Here is a 19,526-nt window from a genome sequence, read left to right as displayed (position 1 = left end):
AGTCCTCAAATCGACATATTTCTTTTTCAACACTTCAAAGTGGTCTTTTGCGGCAGATTTGCCCAATGCAATGCGTCATTTGATTTCTTGATTGCCGTTTCCATGGGTGTTGACTGTGGATTCAAGTAAAACGAAATCCTTGAGAACTTCAGTATTTTCTTCATCTATCACGATGTTGCTTATTCGTCCAGTTGTGAGGATTTTTGTTTTCTTTATGATGAGGTGTAATCCACACTGAAGGCTGCAGTCTTTCATCTTCACCAGTAATGCTTCAAGTCCTCTTCACTTTCAGCAAAAATGCTGTGTCACCTGCATATTGCAGGTAGTTAATGAGTCTTCCTCCGATCCTGATGCTGCATTCTTCACATAGGCTGGCTTCTCAGATTATTTGCTCAGCATACAGATTGAATAAGTAAGGCGAAAGGGTACAACCCTGATGCACACCTTTCTTGAATTTAAACCCTTGTTCTGTTCCAATGGCTGCCTCTTGATCTATGGACAGGTTCCCCATGAGCACTATTAAGTGTTCTGGAATTCCCATTCTTCATAATATTATCCATAATTTGTTATGATCCACACAGTCAAATGCCTTTGCATAGTCAATAAAATACAGGTAAACATCTTTCTGGTATTCTCTGCCTTCAGCCAGGATCCATCTGACATCAACAATGATATCCCTCATTCCACATCTTCTTATGAATCCAGCTTGAATACTGGCATTTTCCAGTTGATGTACTGCTGCAATTGTTTTTGAATTATCTTCAGCAAAATTTTACTTGTGTGCGATATTAATGATATCATTTAGTAATTTCCGCACTCCATTGGATCACTGCTCTTTGGCAGATCCAAAGATATATATCTCTTCCAGTCGGTTGGCCAGGTAGCTGTCTTCCAAATTTCTTGACATGGACAAGTGAGCACTTCCAGCATTGTGTCCATTCGCTGAAACGTCTAAATTGGTATTCCGTCAATTCCTGGAGCCTTGTTTTTCGCCATTACCTCCAATGCAGCTTGGACTTCTTCCTTCTGTACCACTGGTTCTTGATCATATGGTATCTCCTGAAGTGGCTGAACATCGACCAGTTCTTTTTGGTACAGCAACTGTGTGTGTTCCTTCCATCTTCTTTTGATGCTTCCTGTGTCGTTCAGTATTTTGCCCATAGAATCCTTCACTATTACAATTTGAAGCCTGAATTTTTTCCTTCAGTTCTTTCAACTTGAGAAATGCTGAGTGTGTTCTTCTCTTTTAGTTTTCTAACTCCAGGTCTTCGCATGTTTCATTTTAATACTTTGTCTTCTCAAGCTGCTCTTTGAAATCTTCTGTTCAGGTCTTTTACTTCATCATTTCTTCTATTTGCTTTAGCTACTCTACGTTAAACAGCAAGTTTCAGAGTCTCTTCTGACATCTATGTTTGTCTTTTCATTCTTTCCTGTCTCTTTAATGACCTTTTGTTTTCTTCATGTACGATGTCCTTGATGTCATCCCAGAACTTATCTGGTCTTCATTCATCAGTGTTCAATGCATCAGATCTATTCTTGAGATGGTCTCTAAATTTAGTTGGGATATACTTAAGGTCATATTTTTGCTCTTGTGGGCTTGTTTAATTTTCTTCAGCTTCAACTTGAACTTGCATATGAGCAATTGATGGTCTGTTCCATAGTTGGCCCCTGGCCTTGTTCTGACTGATGATACTGAACGTCTCCATCATCTCTTTCCACAGATGTAGTTGATTTGATTCCTGTGCATTCTACTGAGTGAGGTCCATGTGTACACTCACTGTTTATGTTAGTGAAAAAGGGTATTTGTAATCAATAAGTCATTGGTCTTGCAAAATTCTATCAGGTGATCTCCAGCATCATTTCTATCACTAAGGCCATATTTTCCAACTATAGATACTTGTTTCCAACTTTTGCATTTCAATCACCAGTGATTATCAAGGCATCTTGACTGCAAACAGTTATAGAGCTTGGCTGCTAACCAACAGGTTGGAGGTTCGAGTCCATCTAGAGGTACACTGGGAGAAAGGTCTGGTGATCTACTCCCCCAAAATTAGCCACTGAAAACCCTATGGAACAAACCAACACACGAGTTAGAATTGACTCAATGGCCACTGGTTTATCATGCAATTGATTGCCAACCGTTCATCCTTAAAAACTATCCCTGCAACCCACAGAAGAACAGGCAGATAGCCTTTGTTTGCCGACCTCTGCTCTAGGGGGTGAGTGACAGTTTCACACATGGTCCCCTGAGACTCACCAAAGCAGTTGCGTAGTTATTTTGATGGAATATTTTCAGATCTTTAAGCGAAAAGGTGAGCTCAGCTCGTGGGAACCTTAGAATAGTGGCTCCTGAAGGGTACCCTGGACTGACACTACCGCCTTTAATCCTGATTTCTCTGGGTTGGATGACCAGGGATGCCAGCTGTGCAATCTTGGATATGTAGTAGCCACAGAGGTAGAGGGTGGGGCTGTGGTGAGGAGAAGAGCCTGGTAGTGAGAGGGCTATTATTCTTTGGTTGCTTCTCAGTTTATCCAGAATATTCCAAATTGAGTGAAATAGTTTAAGGTTCGGTTCCATTTTCATTAACAAGTCTATGTAAGACAAGAATTTGATAATGACTGTGAAAAAAATAAAATATCAGAACAAGTTGGAATCGAAGTTCCACTTGGTGGTATACTGTTGAACGTGTATCTCTGTCCAAATTGCCAGTGTGTATCAAGGAAAGAACTGCATGCTAGGAATACTGTAGAATCAATTTTTAGGTAGTAATTTTTCTGTATTTGACAGTTATTTTACCCTATTCTTCTTTTTATTTTTTTTAAATAATGTTTTACTGTGCTTTTGGTGAAGGTTTACACAGCAGTTTAAGTTCTCATTCAATGATTTCTATACAAGTCATTCCGTGACATTGGTTACATTGTTCACAAAGTGCTGAGAAACTGTTTTAATTCTCCCAGAATCAAGATTTTCAGCTTTAAAGAAAGCTCGGGTAATCCATCTAGGCCATTGTCCTTAGGTGTCCTTCTGAACCTTGAGCCTCAGAAAAACTGGTTCCTAAAAGCCACTTTTGAGTCAGACAATGGTCAAAAAAACTAGTAAGATAGTTTTGCTTTGGGCATTGTGCTCTTTTGAAAAATTCAGTCACTTTGGGAAATAGACTCAAAAGGTCAGAAAACCAAAAACCAAACCTGTTGCTGTCAAGTCGATTCATAGTAACCCTATAGAACAGAACTGCTCCACAGGGTTTCAAAGCAGTGGCTGGTGGATTCCAACTGCCAACCTTTTGGTTAGCAGCTGAGCTCTTAACCACTGCGTCACCAGGGTCAGACTGGGAGCTATATTTAGGGCAAATCAGTAATTATTTTAATTGTTCAAGATGATGCTGTATGAAAATCCCTCCTGACCACAAATTTGTTTATCAGTTCTGTCCTCACCCTTTTTTCCATGGCACTGCTGATAAGATTTGGCATAAAAGTGATTTGGGGGTTCTCTCACCTTCAGAACATTTTTGTCCTACAGCAAAATGTTACCTGATTTGCAAATCATATATTAAATAAACTCTACTCAATTTTTACTGTTGGCTTCATATGATTTTAGTTTTAACAGAGTGAGCATTCTCATCATTTCCGTTCTGGTTGCATTTCCATTAATCTGGTTTCCCTACCCCCTTACATTCTCATCTTTGTTTGCCATTTGGGCTCATATAGGTGATTTTTTTAAAGGACCGCAGTACTTAGGGGGTGATATTCCGTATTTTTTCAGCCAATTTGTTATTTAGCTACAAAGTAACTAACTTCAGGGGTTAGTTTCAGTTTGAAGGCTTGAAGAGTATCTCAGGGCAATAGTCTGGGGAAGTCCTCCAGTCTCAACAAGGCCAGTTGGTCTGGTTTTTTTTAGAAATTTGAGGATCTGTTCCACATTCTTCTCACATTCTATCAGGGTTCTATTCTTATTTTTGATATGTCAGTGCCAGGCTGCTAACTGTTGTTTCTTGGGAAGGGAAAGGCAGCCCTTTGTACTGAGATATCCTTAATTGTTCTGGTGATAAATGTCCTTTCTCTTATATGTTATCAGTAGATAGTAGCAGGTTAATGATCAAAACTTAAAAAAAAATTCATAACACTTTGTCATTCTCCACCCCAGGCCCTCCTATTTTTGAATAGCTTTCAGGAATAAAAACTCTCAAGACAGAGAAGTGTAACCTTAGAGATCATGTAGTCCACACCTTCATTTTGCAGATATGAAAACTGGCCCAAAGGCTAGAGTGACTTGCCCAAGTTTACTGAGCTAAAAAAAAAAAAAAAAAAATTTTTTTTTTTTTTTTTGAGCTAGTAAGTGGAAAAGCCAGAAATGAAACTAAAACCAAGCAAGTTTAACTTCTTTCTGATACCCCAAGCTGCTAAAAAGCACTTTATTACCAAGAATAAAGAAAGGATGTTGCACATGGGCTGGCTTAATTGCCACGCTGGCATGCACTACTGATGCCATTACTACTGATGGGGCAAACAGCCCTGGTGGCACAGTGGTTAAAGCATTTGGCCGCTAACCGAAAGGTCAGCAATTCAAACTGACCAGGCGCTCCATGGGAGAAGGCTGTGGGAGTCTGCTTCCATAAAGGTTACCGCTTGGAAACCCGATGCGGCAGTTCTACTCTGTCCTATAGGGTCACTACGAGTAGAAATCAACTTTACCACAATGTATATGGTTTTGTTTTGTTTTTGTTGATGGCATATATTTGCTGTGTCCATTGAATGGAAAGGACTACTGGTCCCGCCCTTCCTACCACATCTGTGCACACATGTGAAGATACTGCATCAATTACATAGCACATAAATAACAAGTTGGTGTTGCTGGGGCACTGAAATAGGCTGGAGGGGGTTATGCATCTGGAAACTCTCCTCACTTAGAAGCCAGGAGTGAGGTGGAGTCAAGAACCTACTTATAAAATCCCTCAGCCTTCGGAGGGAACTCCCATATCAAATGCAAATTTTTACCACCAAAGACACCCTCCCCTCTAATCTTTTAGCTTAATTCAGTTACAGCAGTATTGGCTAGTCCAAGACAATGCTTGAGTAAAGTGCTGGGTGCAACTCAGCACAATGAGCAGGGGACAGTGTGGTGGGAAGGGTGGGGAATTGGGACAAGCAGAAGAAATGTGGCAGGTCTGAGGGGATAGAGTGAGAGGGGGGACCCCTGAGGCCATTTATTTCAAAAACAGTGTTGGATGCACAGGGCAGCTTCAGGTGAGCTCCACGTTCAGGCCGGACGTTGTCGACTTCCAACCACATTCTATTATTTGACTGCGTGTTGCCCTCTTTGAGGATTATTTTAAAATCAAATTTAAAAAGCTTGCAGTCAAGACTTGCTAGGCCCCCCTGAAGAGTCTGCAAGAAAACTTTTAGAGCTAATAGAGGAATTTAGCAAAGTTGCGGGTTACAAGGTCACCAAAAAAAATTAGTTAGGTTTCTATACACCAGCAATGAGAAATCTAAAAGGGAAATTAGGGTAACAATTCCATTTACGATAGCATCTAAGAGAATAAAATACCTAGGAATAAACTTCATAACTAGGGATGTGAAGGACTTAGACAATGAAAACTATAAAACACTGCTGAAAGTGATTAAAGAAGATTTAATAAATGGAATAGATGTACCATGTTCATGGATTGGAAGACTTAACACCGTTAAGATGTCAATACTGTCCAAAACGATCTCAAGATTCAATGCAATCTGGATCAAAATTCCAACAGACTTCTTTACAGAAATAGAAAAACCAATCCTCAACTTTATATGGAATGGTAAGAGGCCCCTAATAGCTAAACAATGTTGAAAGAGAAGAATAAAGTAGGAGGAGTCACACTTCCTGATTTTAAAACATACTATACAGCCACAGTAATCAGAACAGCCCGGTACTGGTATTGGTATAACAAATAGACAAATAGACCAATGGAACAGAATTTAGAGTCTAGAAATATACCCATATATTTATGGTCAGCTGATTTTTGACAAGGGTGCTAAGTCCACTTAACAGGGGAAAGAAGAGTCTCTTCAACAAAAGTGCTGGGAAAATTTGATTTCCTTATACAGAAAAATGAAACTGAATCCATGTCTCACACCATACACAAAAACAAATTCAACATGTATGAAGGACCTGAATGTGCAAACTAAAACCATAAAATTCTTAGAGGAAAAAGCAGTGGCAACACTGTCAGGCCTAGCTTTTAACAACGGATTATTAAATATAATAAATGTACAAATAGCAAAAGACAAAATAAATAAAAGGGATCTCAGAAACATTAAAAGCTTTTGTTCATCAGAAGACTTTACCAAAAAAGTCAAAACACAAGCTACTGTCTGGGAGAATATCTTTAAATATATATAAAACTTTGACAATTTAACAACAGAAAGACAAATAACCCAATCACAAAATGGGCAAAAGACCTGAAAAGACATTTCACCAAACAGGACATCCCAATGGCCACCAAACACATGAAAAGACGCTCAGCGTCATTAGCCACAATGACATACCATTTCACTCCCACTAGGGTGGTTAAGATTAAAAAAAAAAAATGTTGGCAAGGATGTGGGGAAAATGGAAACTTTACCCATAGCTGGTAGGAACACAAAAGGGTACAGCCATTGTGGAAAACAGTGTGGCAGTTCCCTAAAAAACTAAAAATAGAACTACCATCTGACCCAGCAATTCCAGTCCTAGGTGTATGCCCAAAAGACTTGAAAGCAGAGACTCAAACACATACTTGTATACACGAGTGTTCATTACAGTACTCTTCACAATAGCCAAAAGGTAGAAACAACCTATATGCCCATCAACAGATGAATGGATCAACAAAATGTGGTACATACATACAATGGAATACTACCCAGACAGTAGGAGAAATAAAGTCTTGATACACTACAATATGGATGGAGCTGGAAGACATTATGCTGAGTAAAATAAAGAAATCACAAAAGGACAAATATTGTACGACCTCACTTATAGAAAAGGCAAATGTATAGAGACCCAAGTTTATTAGTGGTTACCAGGAGTGGGAGGAAGGGGGAAAGGGGGTCTTAACAGTGATGGAAATATCTCATTGATTAAGGGTAGGGTTGCACAGCTGATTATTGTCATTGCTGTCAGTAAGTTGTATACCTGTGTTATGAATTGAACTGTGTCCCCCAAAATGGGTCAACTTGGCTACGCTATGATTCCCAGTATTGTGTGATTGTCCACCATTCTGTCATCTGATGTGATTTTCCTATGTGTTGCAAATCCTACCTCTGTGATGTTAATGAAACGGGACTAAAGGCAGTTATGTTAATGAAGCAGGACTAAACCTGTATGATTAGGTTTTGTTTTAAGTCAATCTGTTTTGAGATACAAAAGAGGGAAGTGAGCAGAGAGACTTGGGGGCCTCATACCACCAAGAATGCTGCGGCGGGAGCAGAGCGTGTCTTTTGGGCCTGGGCTTCCTGTGTGGAGAAACTCCTAGACCAAGGGAAGATTGATGACAAGGCCCTTCTTCCAGAGCCGACAGAGAAAGAAAGCCTTCCTCTGGAGCTGGTACCCTGAATTCGAACTTCTGGCCTACCAGACTAAGAGAGAATAAATTTCTCTTTATTAAAGCCATCCAACTGAGATATTTATGTTATAACAGCACTAGATGACTAAGACAACCTGTAAAAAGTTGAATTGGCAAAAATTGTGTGATAGATATATTTACAAGAAGCGCTCCCCCCCTCCCCCCCCCAAAAAAGAGTAGCTGCTGAGGCTGCTTATGTACAACCAAACACCTCAGGGATTTGGTTCCTTGGTTTGGAGGTGTACAACCAAACACCTCAGGGATTTGGTTCCTTGGTTTGGAGGTTTAGGGTCATGGTTTCATGGGACATTCCAGTTAATTGACATCACAACATGTTTAGTGCTTCTGTTCTACCTCCTACTTCATGGCATAGTGCCTGGAGTCTTAAAAGGTTGCAAGGAGCCATTCAAGACACAACTGGTCTCTACTTACCTGGAGCAACAGAGGAAGGAGGAGAGTCAGGAACAGGAGGATACGGAATGTGTGGCTAATTGCCTCCATGAACAACTGCTTCTTTTGCCATAATAACTGAAGAAATGGATGGTGCCCAGCTACCATTACTGAACATTTTGATCAAAGATTCTACGGCAGAACGCTGATGAAAAGGTGGAAAATGCAGAACAGAATTTCAAATTCCCATGGACTCTAGACTTTGCAGAGCCATGAAGGTTCGATGAACCCTGAAACTCTTGCCCTCAAATAATCTTCAAACCTTAAACCAAAAATATCCCCTAAAGTCTTCTTAAAACCAAACAATAGTTTAGCTCAAGTAGTAAAAAATGTCTACTGTGAACACTATGCTCTTTTAAGAATTATCTGTATGGGATCAAATTGACAACAGAAAGTTTACATAGGAACCTTAGGGAGCAGTGAATTTATGTCAATTGGGGAGGTACAAGTCGGAAAAGGCTGTGAGAATGGTTGCACGACTGGAAGAATGCAATCAATGTCACTAAATGGTAAATGTGGAAGCTGTTAAAAAAAAAAGTAAAAAGAGTTTTGAGGCCCCAAATGATAGCAGTAGCAGATACCAATTTTATCAACTCGATATCAACTACAAACTGTAAATCATCTGATATCCTCAGGGAGAAAAGCATCTGAACTTTCCAGCCTCATCAATACAGGGTAGCCTTTCACTAGGAGTATGTGCCAACTTCAATTCTGCCGAATGTTTATGTAGTTTATTCTTCCAATACATGCAAAGCTTTCCTCAGCAGAAGAGAACATTTGTGTCAAAACCCAAAACCAAACCCATTGCCAGGGAGTTGATTCCGACTCATAGATGAATGTTTGCACGGGGCAGTTAAAAAGAAACTCAAAATGAATAGTTTCATTACTTTAAAAAAAAATCCTAAGTAAAATGTGCTATCGAGTCTGTTTTTCATGATTGTAAGCTGCCATCGAATGTGCCGCCAACTCCTGGTCACTCCATGCACAAAGGAAAGAAAGGTATGCACGTTCAGTTGGGGATTGAACCATTGTGATCCACAGGGTTTTCACTGAATTTTCAGAAGTAGATTGCCAGGCCTTTTCCCTAGTCCATCTTAGCCTGGAAGCTCCATGGAAACCTGTTCAGCATCATAGCAACACACAGGTCCCCACTGACAGACAAGTGGTGGCTCCAAGTGAGGAGCAATGGCCAGGAATCCAACTCAGGTCTCCTGCACAAATGGCAAGAATTTTACCACTGCACCTAACACCACTTTCTCATAAAGGGTATGTGTTTATTCTGTTTAATTCATTTCACCAACAACGTGGTGCATTTTGGATTCTAAAGTACAGAATGGTCAGATTGGCATGTCCAGAATCAGCTGGCTGCAAAAATGACAGAAGCTCCCTAAGTATGAAGGACGGAAGACAATGTGGGGGCAAAATGTTGTAATTTTCAAATGACTTCAAAGAGCTGTCTGCCATTTAAAAAAACAAGAGTGAAATGTTTTCAGGACTCTTTATACATTTATTTTATCCAACAGTGTTACGGATTGAATTGTGTTTCCCCCAAAATGTGTGTCAACTTGGCTAGGCCATGATCCCACTATTGTGTGATTTCCCACCATTTTGTCACCTGATAATTTTTCTGTGTTGCAAATCCTACCTTTGTGATGTTACTGAGGCAGGATTAGACACAGGTATGTTAATAAGGCAGGACTCAGTCTATAAAATCAGGTTGTATCTTGAGTCCAATCTCTTTTGAGATACAAAAGAGACAATCTAGAAGAGAAGATGGGGACCTCCTACCACCAAGAAAGAACCAGGAGGGGAGCGTGTCCTTTGGACCTGGTGTCCCCGTGCTTAACAAGTTCTTAGACAAGGGGAAGACTGTTAACAAGGACCTTCCCCCAGAGCTGAGAGAGAGAGATAGCCTTCCCCTGGAGCTGGCACCCTGAATTTGGACTTCTAGCTGCCTAGGCTGTGAGAGAATGTTTCCCTGTGTTAAAGCCGTCCACTTATGGTATTTCTGTTACAGCAGCACTAGATAACTAAGACAGATATTCTGATTATCTTCTTCCATGAGATAGGACAGCAGTTTTCCTACTATTCTTTAAACTTTGCTCCCTTTTAGTAAACATGGAAATTGCCCGGGGCTGCCGCCATGGAATCACCGTATCTTTTACCAGCCACTACCAGAAATGCAGACGAGTCCCGGTGGCGGTGGCACAGTGATTAAAGCTCTAGGGTGCTAAGTGAAAGGCACTAAGGCTCTGGGGGAAAGACGTGGCAGTCTGCTTTAGAAAAGACTTACAGCCTTGAAAACCCTACCGGGCAGTTCTACTGTCTTATAGGATGGCTATGAGTCGGAATTGACTCGACAGCAACGGTGTTTTTTTTTTTTTTTTTTTTCATAGGATCGCTATAGTCTGAATCGACTGGACGGCAGGCAGTAGGGTTGGTGTTTTTTTTTTTTTTTTTTTTTTTAAATACCAGAAATATTGGAGCTTCTTTTTATGTAGGCTCTGATGTAAACAGTTACTTTCAATTTTTCTTTCACCGAATGTACAACGGGCTTATAATATTTGACTGTGCTATTTCGGAAATACGCAAACTGCCTTCCTTATACGATCCAGCCCTTCCTCCACTGGAAATTCAAACTGCTCTGCAAACTTTTTCTATCAAGGGCCAGATAGTAAATATTTTCAGCTTTGGGGGCTGCCACTGAACGCTACCTTTATAACGTGGAGGCAGCCACAGAAGATAAATAAGCAAAGGTGTGTGGATGTGCTCCAATACAACTTTAGGGACAAAAGAATTTGAATTTCATCTAATTTTCACGTGTCACAAAATAATCTTTTTTTAAAATTTCTTTTCAACCATTGAAAAATGTAAAAACCATTCCTAGCTCGCGGGCATTAGTTGGTCAACTTCAGTCCTAAGAGGCATGAGACTCTGCTCCCGTCTGACACGTCCCTAGTGACGTCTCCCAACTACCAGTGCGGTATCTTGGCTGCAGTACTCCTATTTTAAAGATTACTATTTTTTATGTGACCTTAAAGCGCTACGCCGTCATGAGTAAACGTTCTCCTGGACAGGATATTTATTAGGCCGTTTAAGGTAGTAAGAGTCCCAAGAGGGTCTGCAAAACCCAATGTTGTCCTGAACTCCGGCGCAGGGACATTCTGGAAATACCTCCAAGCCACAGCAAGGGGGCGCGACGCGGCAGGGTCACGCAGGTACTCACCTGGCGCCAGTTCGAATCCTCCCAAGCTAAGCGGCGGAGGCGATTACCAAATGTGCGCTTGATACTAACTAACCCGCCGCTACCCACAGCTCGCTAACCGAGAGGCCCACAACCCCTCTCCCCGAGCCCACTCCCAGGTTGGAGGTGCCCAGGTAAACGTCGGCACGGGTTGGATCCTTCCTACTAAGCCCGGACGCTCCTCCAAGGTCCAGCCTCCCGTTGGGGCGGGGCGGGGCCTCGGCGAGCGTGTCCTGGCGCGCGCGACCTCGCGCGGGTCCGGCCTTCTTCAGTGAGCGGCGCGCGCGCGGGGGCCATCCTAGCCGTGCCTGCGGCGCCCTTGTTGGACTCCGCTGGTTCCGCTGCGGCGCGCGCCGCCGTGCGCGCCGCCTGTGCGCCTGCCGCGGCGGGGCTGCCAGCCCGGGAGCCAATTAGCGCGCGGCGAGGCGGCGGCCACTTCCTCGTCGTCCGGGCCGCGCGCTCGGGACTGCTCTGGCGACCGCGGGGCGGGGAAGGGCACGGCGGAGCCGCTCTGCGTCCGCGCCTCCTGTTACCAAGAGTGGGCGCAGGTCCTTGAAGGCGCAGGACTGCAAACCAGACAAAAAGAAACTTCGGGTTCCCTGGAGTGTCGGCGGACGGGAAGTTTGGTTGGCTTTTTGTGCGTGGTCTTTAGGATTTGCCAGTCCAGGAAGCGAGATGTCGAAGCCTCCACCCAAACCAGTCAAACCAGGTAAGGAAGGTGGTTGCCGAGTCCCCTGGCCGTCTCCTCGTCCGCGTTTCCTCTGCCACTTGGCAGGGCAGACCTGGCACATCCCCGGCCCCGAGCGTCGCTTTCGGGATCGGACCCACCAGGGTGGGAATTGCTAGCTTTGTTGCGTTTGCTATAAGGAATAGATCATTTTTGATAGCAGAAGGATTTCGAGGGTTTTATTTTTATTTTCTAAAAAGGAGTCGCCTTCTTTTTTGCAACATTGTCATTCGCTGTAACTTTACAGCGTGTATGGTGGTTACGTCCCATTGAAGCTTTCCGGGCAGAAAGAGCCATCGATCTCATTTTATAAAAAAAAATTAAATATTTCTTGAAATGGCCTTTTAGCCACTTCCTCTTTTTTCAATATGTGTCACTGTCAAGTTAGAGTTCTTGACCGGCCAGAGCGAACGGGAAGTGCGCTGCTAGCAGGGTGGGGTGGGCGAGCGGGGCTCCTTCGGGACTTTTGAGAGGAGCCGCGTATGAAATTGACTTCGGGATCTTAGGAAGCATTTTAGCAAGCTCTGTACTGGTGCTTATGGCAGGAAGAATCTAGGCTGCGGCAGAGTAATCTCGGCTGTTAGTATTGGGAAGGAATAGTTTATCGTCGTAGTTCCATGCGATGAATTTGCAGCGGATGAGATTGCTGAATTTCCCAGAGCAGCTTTCGAGACCGATAAACCAAAAACCATATGAATCTTGGCCAATAGTCCTTGGTAATTTTTGACTCTGTTCCTAGAATATTTTCGGTGATCTGGAGAAATAAGAGAAATTAAAAAGAGTCTGAGGTGTTTCAATTCCATACTGTAACAGAAATGAGGTCCTATGTACATTCATTCGGGTAGATAATTACGGAAAATGTAGGAAATGCAAGGTAAAAGGCTCCAATGTAATCCCAGGATCTTCTTCCAATCTCATGTAACTTCATTATAGAAAAGGCTGAAACTTACATCAAATTTTGAAGTAACTTTCATTGCCAAAGGTAGAGTTTCAAGGATTAAGAATTTTTTTTTTTTTAACTTTTCTATGGTTATCCAGTTTTGTTTCTCTGCAGTGGGGGTATTAAGTCTTTATAATTGAAGATTTTTGTACCTACTCGCTCTGGTGGCACAGTAGTTAAGAACTACGGCTGCTAATCAAAAAAGGTCGGCAGTTTGAATCCACCAGGCGCTCCTTGGAAACCCTATGGGGTAGTTCTGCTCTGTCCTATAGAGTCACTATGAGTCGGAATACACTCAATGGCAATGGGTTTGTTTTTTTTTGGTTCGCATGGGTGGAACAGTCATTTATTGAAGACGAAAGTTTTGGTGGGTTGGGTGTGAAGGAAGCCGCCCAGGCCTTGGGGTGTGGGTGAACAGAGGGTGTGACTGGAGTTAGACTCTATTAGATGTGGAAACTGATGAGGAAATTTGCATTTTAAGTACATATGCATGAGGTGAGGCCCTGGTGGCAAAGTGGTTAAGTGTTTGGCTGCTAACCAAAAGGTTGGTAGTTCAAATCCACCAGCTACTCCTTGGAAACTCTGATGGGGGCAGTTCTACTCCTATAAAGTTGCTGTGAGTCAGAATCGACTGGATGGCAATGATTTTTTTGTTGTTGTTGCTTTTTTTTTTTAATGCATGCGGTGGCAGCTTTCTAAATTCAGATGTAAATCAGGACCTCAAGTATCCAACGAAGCAGAGTTTTTTTAATGATAGCTAAACAAAGTATTTTAGAGAATGTCGTGAATAGCTGTTTATGAGGTTCTTTTTATCTCCAGACATTTTAAGTGATGTCTGTGTTGCATCTGCTGGCACAGTGGTTAAGCGTTTGGCTGCTAACCAAATCCACCAGCCACTTCTAGGAAATCCTGTGGGGGCAGTTCTGCTATGTCCTGTAGGGTCTCTGTGAGTTGGAATTGACTCGGCCATTTTTTGGGAGTGGGGGGAGGTTCTGCATCTGAGTAGCTGGCTGGTGCAAACTAAAGTGCTGCTCAACTGCTAACGAAAAGGTTGAAGGTTCAGGTCGACTCAGGTGCCTTAGAGGGAAGTCCTCGTGATCTACTTCCAAAAAATCAGCCGTGAAAATCCTATGAAGCACAGTTCTTACTCTGACACACGTGGGGTTGCCATGAGTTGGGGTCAATGCGATGGCAACTTTTTTTTTTTTTTTTTGGTGCTGCATCTGGAGAGACAGTGACAGTGATGTGCGTGTACACAAACATGCACGCACAGGTATGGTTTAGGGATCATCCCTTATCCAACTAGGGATACACACTCCCAAGAATCATCCTTGTTTTCTGACCCCAGTGCTTTCTCCTACTCTGTAAATCAGAAAGCAACTGGGTGAATGAGACTTGTTTGATAGAGGACTTTGACTCCATGCGAATTTATAAATGAGGTTTGAATGCCAGTAAGGTCACCACTGTAGAAATGAGTTTGTCACTTTACTACTTTACAGTGAGAACTAGTATTCTCAATCAGACATGAATCTTTGTGTGGGCTGGCTTAATAATTAATTGAAAGCAGAACTGTCCTGTTACGGTAATGGCCCATACTTATTGTATGCCAGGAATGAGTCTAACCACTTTAACCTACATTCACTCGTTTACTCCTCAAAACAACCCTTCGAGGTTGATACCATTATCGCTGCCATTTCAAAACAACTCTGTGGTGTTGGTCCATTATTTGTTGCCTTTTTTTTTCTAGTTGCTCTTGCTTCAGCTCCAACTCATAGTGACCCCATGTGTGTCAGAGTAGAACTGTGCTCCAATAGGGTTTTCAGTGGCTGATTTTTTGGAAGCAGATCCCCAGACTTTCTTCTGAGGTGTCTCTGGGTAGTCTCGAACCTCCGACCTTTCAGTTAGCAGCCAAGCACCTTAACAGTGTACACCATGGAGAAATGAAGGCAAGGCACAAGAAGGTTAAGTAACTTATCCAAGGTCAGCAGCTGGTGAGGAGTAGAGGGAGAGCAGAATTAGAACCCAGGTTGTCCGGCTCCAGAATCTGAGCTCTTAACCATTGTGCCGTTCTGCCGTATGTCATTTTGTACCATTCACGTAAGTGGTCATATGTATTTTAGAGTTGGTGAGGAGAAAGTAGAAAGGAAAGGGCCTCTCTAGTCCTTGGTGAGTCTTCTTGTCACTTCTTAGTTGGTAGAGCAGCAAGGAGAGTGGTGCTTAATTTTACTTTGTTATCCTGCAGGCAAGCTACATGGGTGAGATAGAGGCAACCCTTGGGATTGAGGGGTGAGGATGTATTTACATACTTTTTTTTTTTGGTGTCTTGATTTGCTTATACCTTGCCTCATCCCCACAAGAACTTCTAAAAATGCAAATCATCTGAGAGAGATTTAAAAAAAAAAAAAAAGATCAAGACAGCAGGGTCATGTCGAGGAAGGGGAAAATAATAAGAGGAAACCAGAGAAAAAATTAGCTTACAGATAGGCATACAGTCCTGCAATGTTACTGAAGGAGAGCCAAAGATTTGGCTGTCACCTTCAAGCAGAAAGAGAAAAGATGAGTTATAAGACTCCTAGTGCTCATAAAAATAAAATACACTACTTTCTCTGAGAGATTGTTATTTTAATGGCGCTGAGATCTGAGACGAACTTTTCCCATTGGTTTTCTTCAAGTGTTGGAGTGGACTGAAAATCTTTGCAAGAAAAGGGAACATCATAGTTGTGTTCCTTATAGCTTCCTTCAGGGCAAAATTGGGGCAAAACAACATAGCTCAACTCGATAAGCAGTAATAAAAGGAGGGGAGCAAGGTGAGGGAGGGCCGATGACTTTGGAAGATTTTAATAGCAAGGGCCATTATGCTGTAATGTGGGCTAATGTGTTTATTGGGGTGATTGGCATATCGCTAACAAGGGACCATTCCAGAAATGAGGCGGCCCAGGCAAGTCCCAGCCAGGCGCTGGTGGAAGGAAGAGCCCTGCCACTTCATTTCCTTTTCTTTCTGATGTTATATTAGAGTCACCTTGTTGGGTTTTTGGCAACATCTAAAATTCATTCGTTAAACATTTCCTAATACGTGCAGCTTGTATTTTAGGGTCTGCCCTGTATGCTAGGAAGGTCCCTGGGTAGCACAAGCGGTTTTGATCAGCTGCTAACCTAAAGGTTGGTGGTTCAAACCCACCCAGCATCTCCATGGGAGAAAGATCTGGCAACCTGCTTCTTTAAAGGTTACAGCCAAGAGAACTCTGTAACACATGGGGTCACCATGAGTTGGAATTGACTCAATGGTAGTGGTTTTTGTTTTTCTATACATTAGGGTTCCAATGAACAATAAGAGAAGGTCTCATCTGTGAGGATCCTGAGACTGATGGGGAAGTTGACATAGCTACAGACTTTATCTTAGAACACTGCATATGTACAATTGGGTGGCTGATCTCATCCATTTTGTTCAAAAATCTTGTAATTAAAAATAAAAGTAGTAAATTTGTTATAGAAAACTTAAAAAAATACAGTGCAGATAAGCAATAAAAACGTAAAAATCATCTCTACCTATCATATACTGATGACCTTATTAACGTTTGGTGAATATTTTCCCAGGTTTTATTTATCTTCACATCCATTTTTTAAGAAAACAATTACTTGCAAAAACATTGTCCCAGCTTCAGTTTTAAGTGTGTTGTTGTTTGGCATATTTCCTGCAGTCTCTGCAGTATTGTCTACCCTCTGCTGGAGAAACCAGTTCTGTCTCAGTCTGACCTTTCCTTGCTTGGTGATTGTTTTTCTATACGGCTACTCAAGGCCAGTCACTGAAACACTCCCTGTTATCTGCTGCCCTCCAGTTGTTAGGTGAGCCACCACGGTACTCTGCTAGCTGTGTCGCAATTTTCTAGTCTTCCCATCATTCTTTATGAGATCTTTTCCCTCTTCTGAAGGCATCCCTGGGTAGTGTAAATGGTTAATACCATCAGCTGCTAACTGAAAGGTTGGATGTTCAAGTCCACCCAGGGTATTTTGAAAGAAAGGCCTGGCAATCTGCTTCTAGAAAATCAGCCATTGAAAACCTGTAGAGCACAGTTCTACTCTGACAGGATTGCCATGAGTCGGAATCACCTCGACGGCAACTGTTTCTTTTTTTTCCCCTCTTTTCTGAACCAGCCTAGCCTTTCAGTTTTACATGTATAATACTTAAGGAGCCTTGGTGGCACACTGGTTAAAGTACTTGGATGTGAACCAAAATGTTGGGGGTTTGAACCCACCGAGCTGCTCCGAGGGAGAAAGACCTGGCAATCTGCTACCATAAAGATTACAGCCGAAAAAACTCTCTAGAGCAGTTCTACTCTGTCACGTGGGGTCACTATGAGTAGAAAACGACTCAGCAGCACCTAGCAAGCACTTTTGCTGCTTTTAGCCACCCTCAGCAGCCTGGTCATTCAATTAGGGTGAAGCTGCTGGCTTGCCGGAGAGTACAAGACAGAACTTTTGTTTTCACAAAGACTTTTTTAAAGACTGTTCTGAGACAAGGAGCCCTGGTGGCGCAGTGGTTAAAGAGCTCAGCTGTGAGCTGCTAACCTAAAGGTCAGTGGAGAAAGATGTGGCAGTCTGCTTCCATAAAGATTACATCCTTGGAAACCCTATGGGACAGTTCTACTTTGTCCCATAGGGTCACTACAAATTGGAATTGACTCGATGGCAGCTGTTCCGAGACTCCATGTACAGATGGACCAAAGGATATCGAATGAATTTGGACCTTAGAATCTTCGCATTCTAAGTTCCATTGTAGTTGGAAGTCTGATGTCTGACCTTAACTGTTTTGTTCAAATGGCTTATTGATCTTGGTAGTGAAAGCAAAGTAACATGAATATTTCACATGTCTTGTGAAAATAAATACATGACACTTTGAAGAAGCAAATGTCAGTGTTTTGGATTCTTTTGTATTCACAGTAAAAACGTAAAACTTGAAAGAAGGCACACATATACTACTTAAATGACACTTTTGGGAGGAAAAAGTTTTTCATCTAAAAAGATCTGAACTTTTATGTAATTTTTTTTTCCCCTGAGTAAAGAGTCAAAGGTGAGGGTATGGGCTTGGCTTTGAACTCTTCTGCACATGAATAGTTTTCTTTCAAAAACTTGATGCTTCATTTACTCCTGACAGCAGAGTAAAGTCTGAGAAACATCTTGAAAATTTCAGAATGATGTTGATGGTAATAGTAACAGTTAATGTTTATTTTACCTTTATGTGTCAGACACTGTGCCAGACATTTTTTATGCCCGGTCTCATTTCATTATTCTAACATCCCTATGAGGTGAGTCGTAATATTCCCATTTTACAGATGAAGAAAGTAAGTCTTAGCAAGGTTAAGTAAACTACTTAAGGCCACAGAGCTACAAAGTGACTGGTGTGAGCTGGAAATGGAACACAGGCATTACCTTGAGTCTGTGCACTTAAAGTGGAAAAACCTCTGAGGATTCTATTAGGTGAGACCCACTTCTTTTGGACAGCCACCTTTATTAACTTGCGTAATTGTATTTTTTGCATTTGCTTTCTGTAACTCTTCCCTGTTCTTATATCTGTCTCCTTATTAGATGGTACACTTTTTTAAGAGTAAGAACAATCTTTTATTCCATTGTAACTACATAGCTGTAAAACTTTCTTTGCATGGCTGATATGTAAAGGCTTGATACGTGATAAAGTCTTTTTATCTGGAAGAAGTTGGGGGAGACTGTGGTAAGCATGGCTTGTAGCTTTGTCACAAAGAAGCAAAGGCTGGAGGCAGGCAGTGCTCCAGCTGCACCCTTTCTTCCAAAAATAGTGGTGCCCTCTGCCTCTTGTGGACCTGACTTAGATACACTAGTGCAGTGAGCTTTTCTGATACACATCCCGTCTGTTATTGCCCAATGAAAATCATTGCCAAAATTGTCCTCACTTGCTTAAAAAGACAAAATCCATTTAAAAATAAAAAAGTGAGCTGATATGACCAGTCAAGTCAAGATTCTCCACCAGAGCAGGTCAAACAGATCAGCTTGGAAAAAAAGAAATTGCGGATATCAATAGAGAGAGAGGTCCCTGGTTCTTTTGAACAGCTGCATGGGACTCCATTGTGTTTATTTAACCAATTCTTTATTAATGTGCATTTAGATTGTTTCCAGTCTTGTGTTATAATGAACAGTGTTAATAACAGCCTTGTTACTTATAGATATTAATCCACAGGATAAAGTCCTGGCAGCAGGGTTGCTGTATCAGAGGCTATGTGCATTGTCTTTTTCATGTTGTTGTTGTTGTTGTTAGGTTCCGTCGAGCGGGTTCCGACTCATAGCGACCCCACGTACCTCAGAGCGAAACACTGCCCGGTCCTGTGCCACACTCACAATCGTTGTTATGTTTGAGCCCATTGTTGCAGCCACTGTGTCAGTCCATCTCACTGACGGTCTTCCTCGTTTTCAGTGACCCTCTTTTTTACCACGTGTCTTTATTTTTTATTGTGCCTTAACTGAAAGTTTACAAATCAAGTCAGTCTCTCATGCAAAAACTTATACATACCTTGCTGTGTACTCCTAAGCACTCTCCCTCTAATGAGACAGCAC

The 19,526-nt window shown here is 42.1% G+C and overlaps 2 protein-coding genes across 5 annotated transcripts in view; one reads left to right on the top strand and one right to left on the bottom strand.

Moving 5' to 3' along the window:
- The window catches only part of NMRK1 (nicotinamide riboside kinase 1), a 42,134-nt gene extending 30,590 nt beyond the window's left edge, over positions 1 to 11,544 (bottom strand). For all 4 annotated transcript variants that reach the window (XM_023544741.2, XM_023544742.2, XM_064291218.1 and 1 more), the window contains exon 1: positions 11,260 to 11,544. The gene's annotated coding sequence lies outside the window, so the exon portion shown is untranslated. The remainder of the gene's footprint in view (positions 1 to 11,259) is intronic.
- A 148-nt stretch (positions 11,545 to 11,692) lies between these two features.
- The window catches only part of OSTF1 (osteoclast stimulating factor 1), a 63,770-nt gene continuing 55,936 nt past the window's right edge, over positions 11,693 to 19,526 (top strand). Inside the window, exon 1 of the mRNA XM_003407349.4 lies at positions 11,693 to 11,986. Within this exon, the coding sequence (XP_003407397.1) occupies positions 11,953 to 11,986 (34 nt within the window). The 5' untranslated portion in view covers positions 11,693 to 11,952. The remainder of the gene's footprint in view (positions 11,987 to 19,526) is intronic.

The sequence above is a fragment of the Loxodonta africana genome, chromosome 9 (genome assembly GCF_030014295.1).
Source record: "Loxodonta africana isolate mLoxAfr1 chromosome 9, mLoxAfr1.hap2, whole genome shotgun sequence".
Classification (NCBI taxonomy): domain Eukaryota; kingdom Metazoa; phylum Chordata; class Mammalia; order Proboscidea; family Elephantidae; genus Loxodonta; species Loxodonta africana.
The sequence above is the reverse complement of the archived record's forward strand: the minus strand, read 5'-3'. Positions and strand labels throughout refer to the sequence as shown.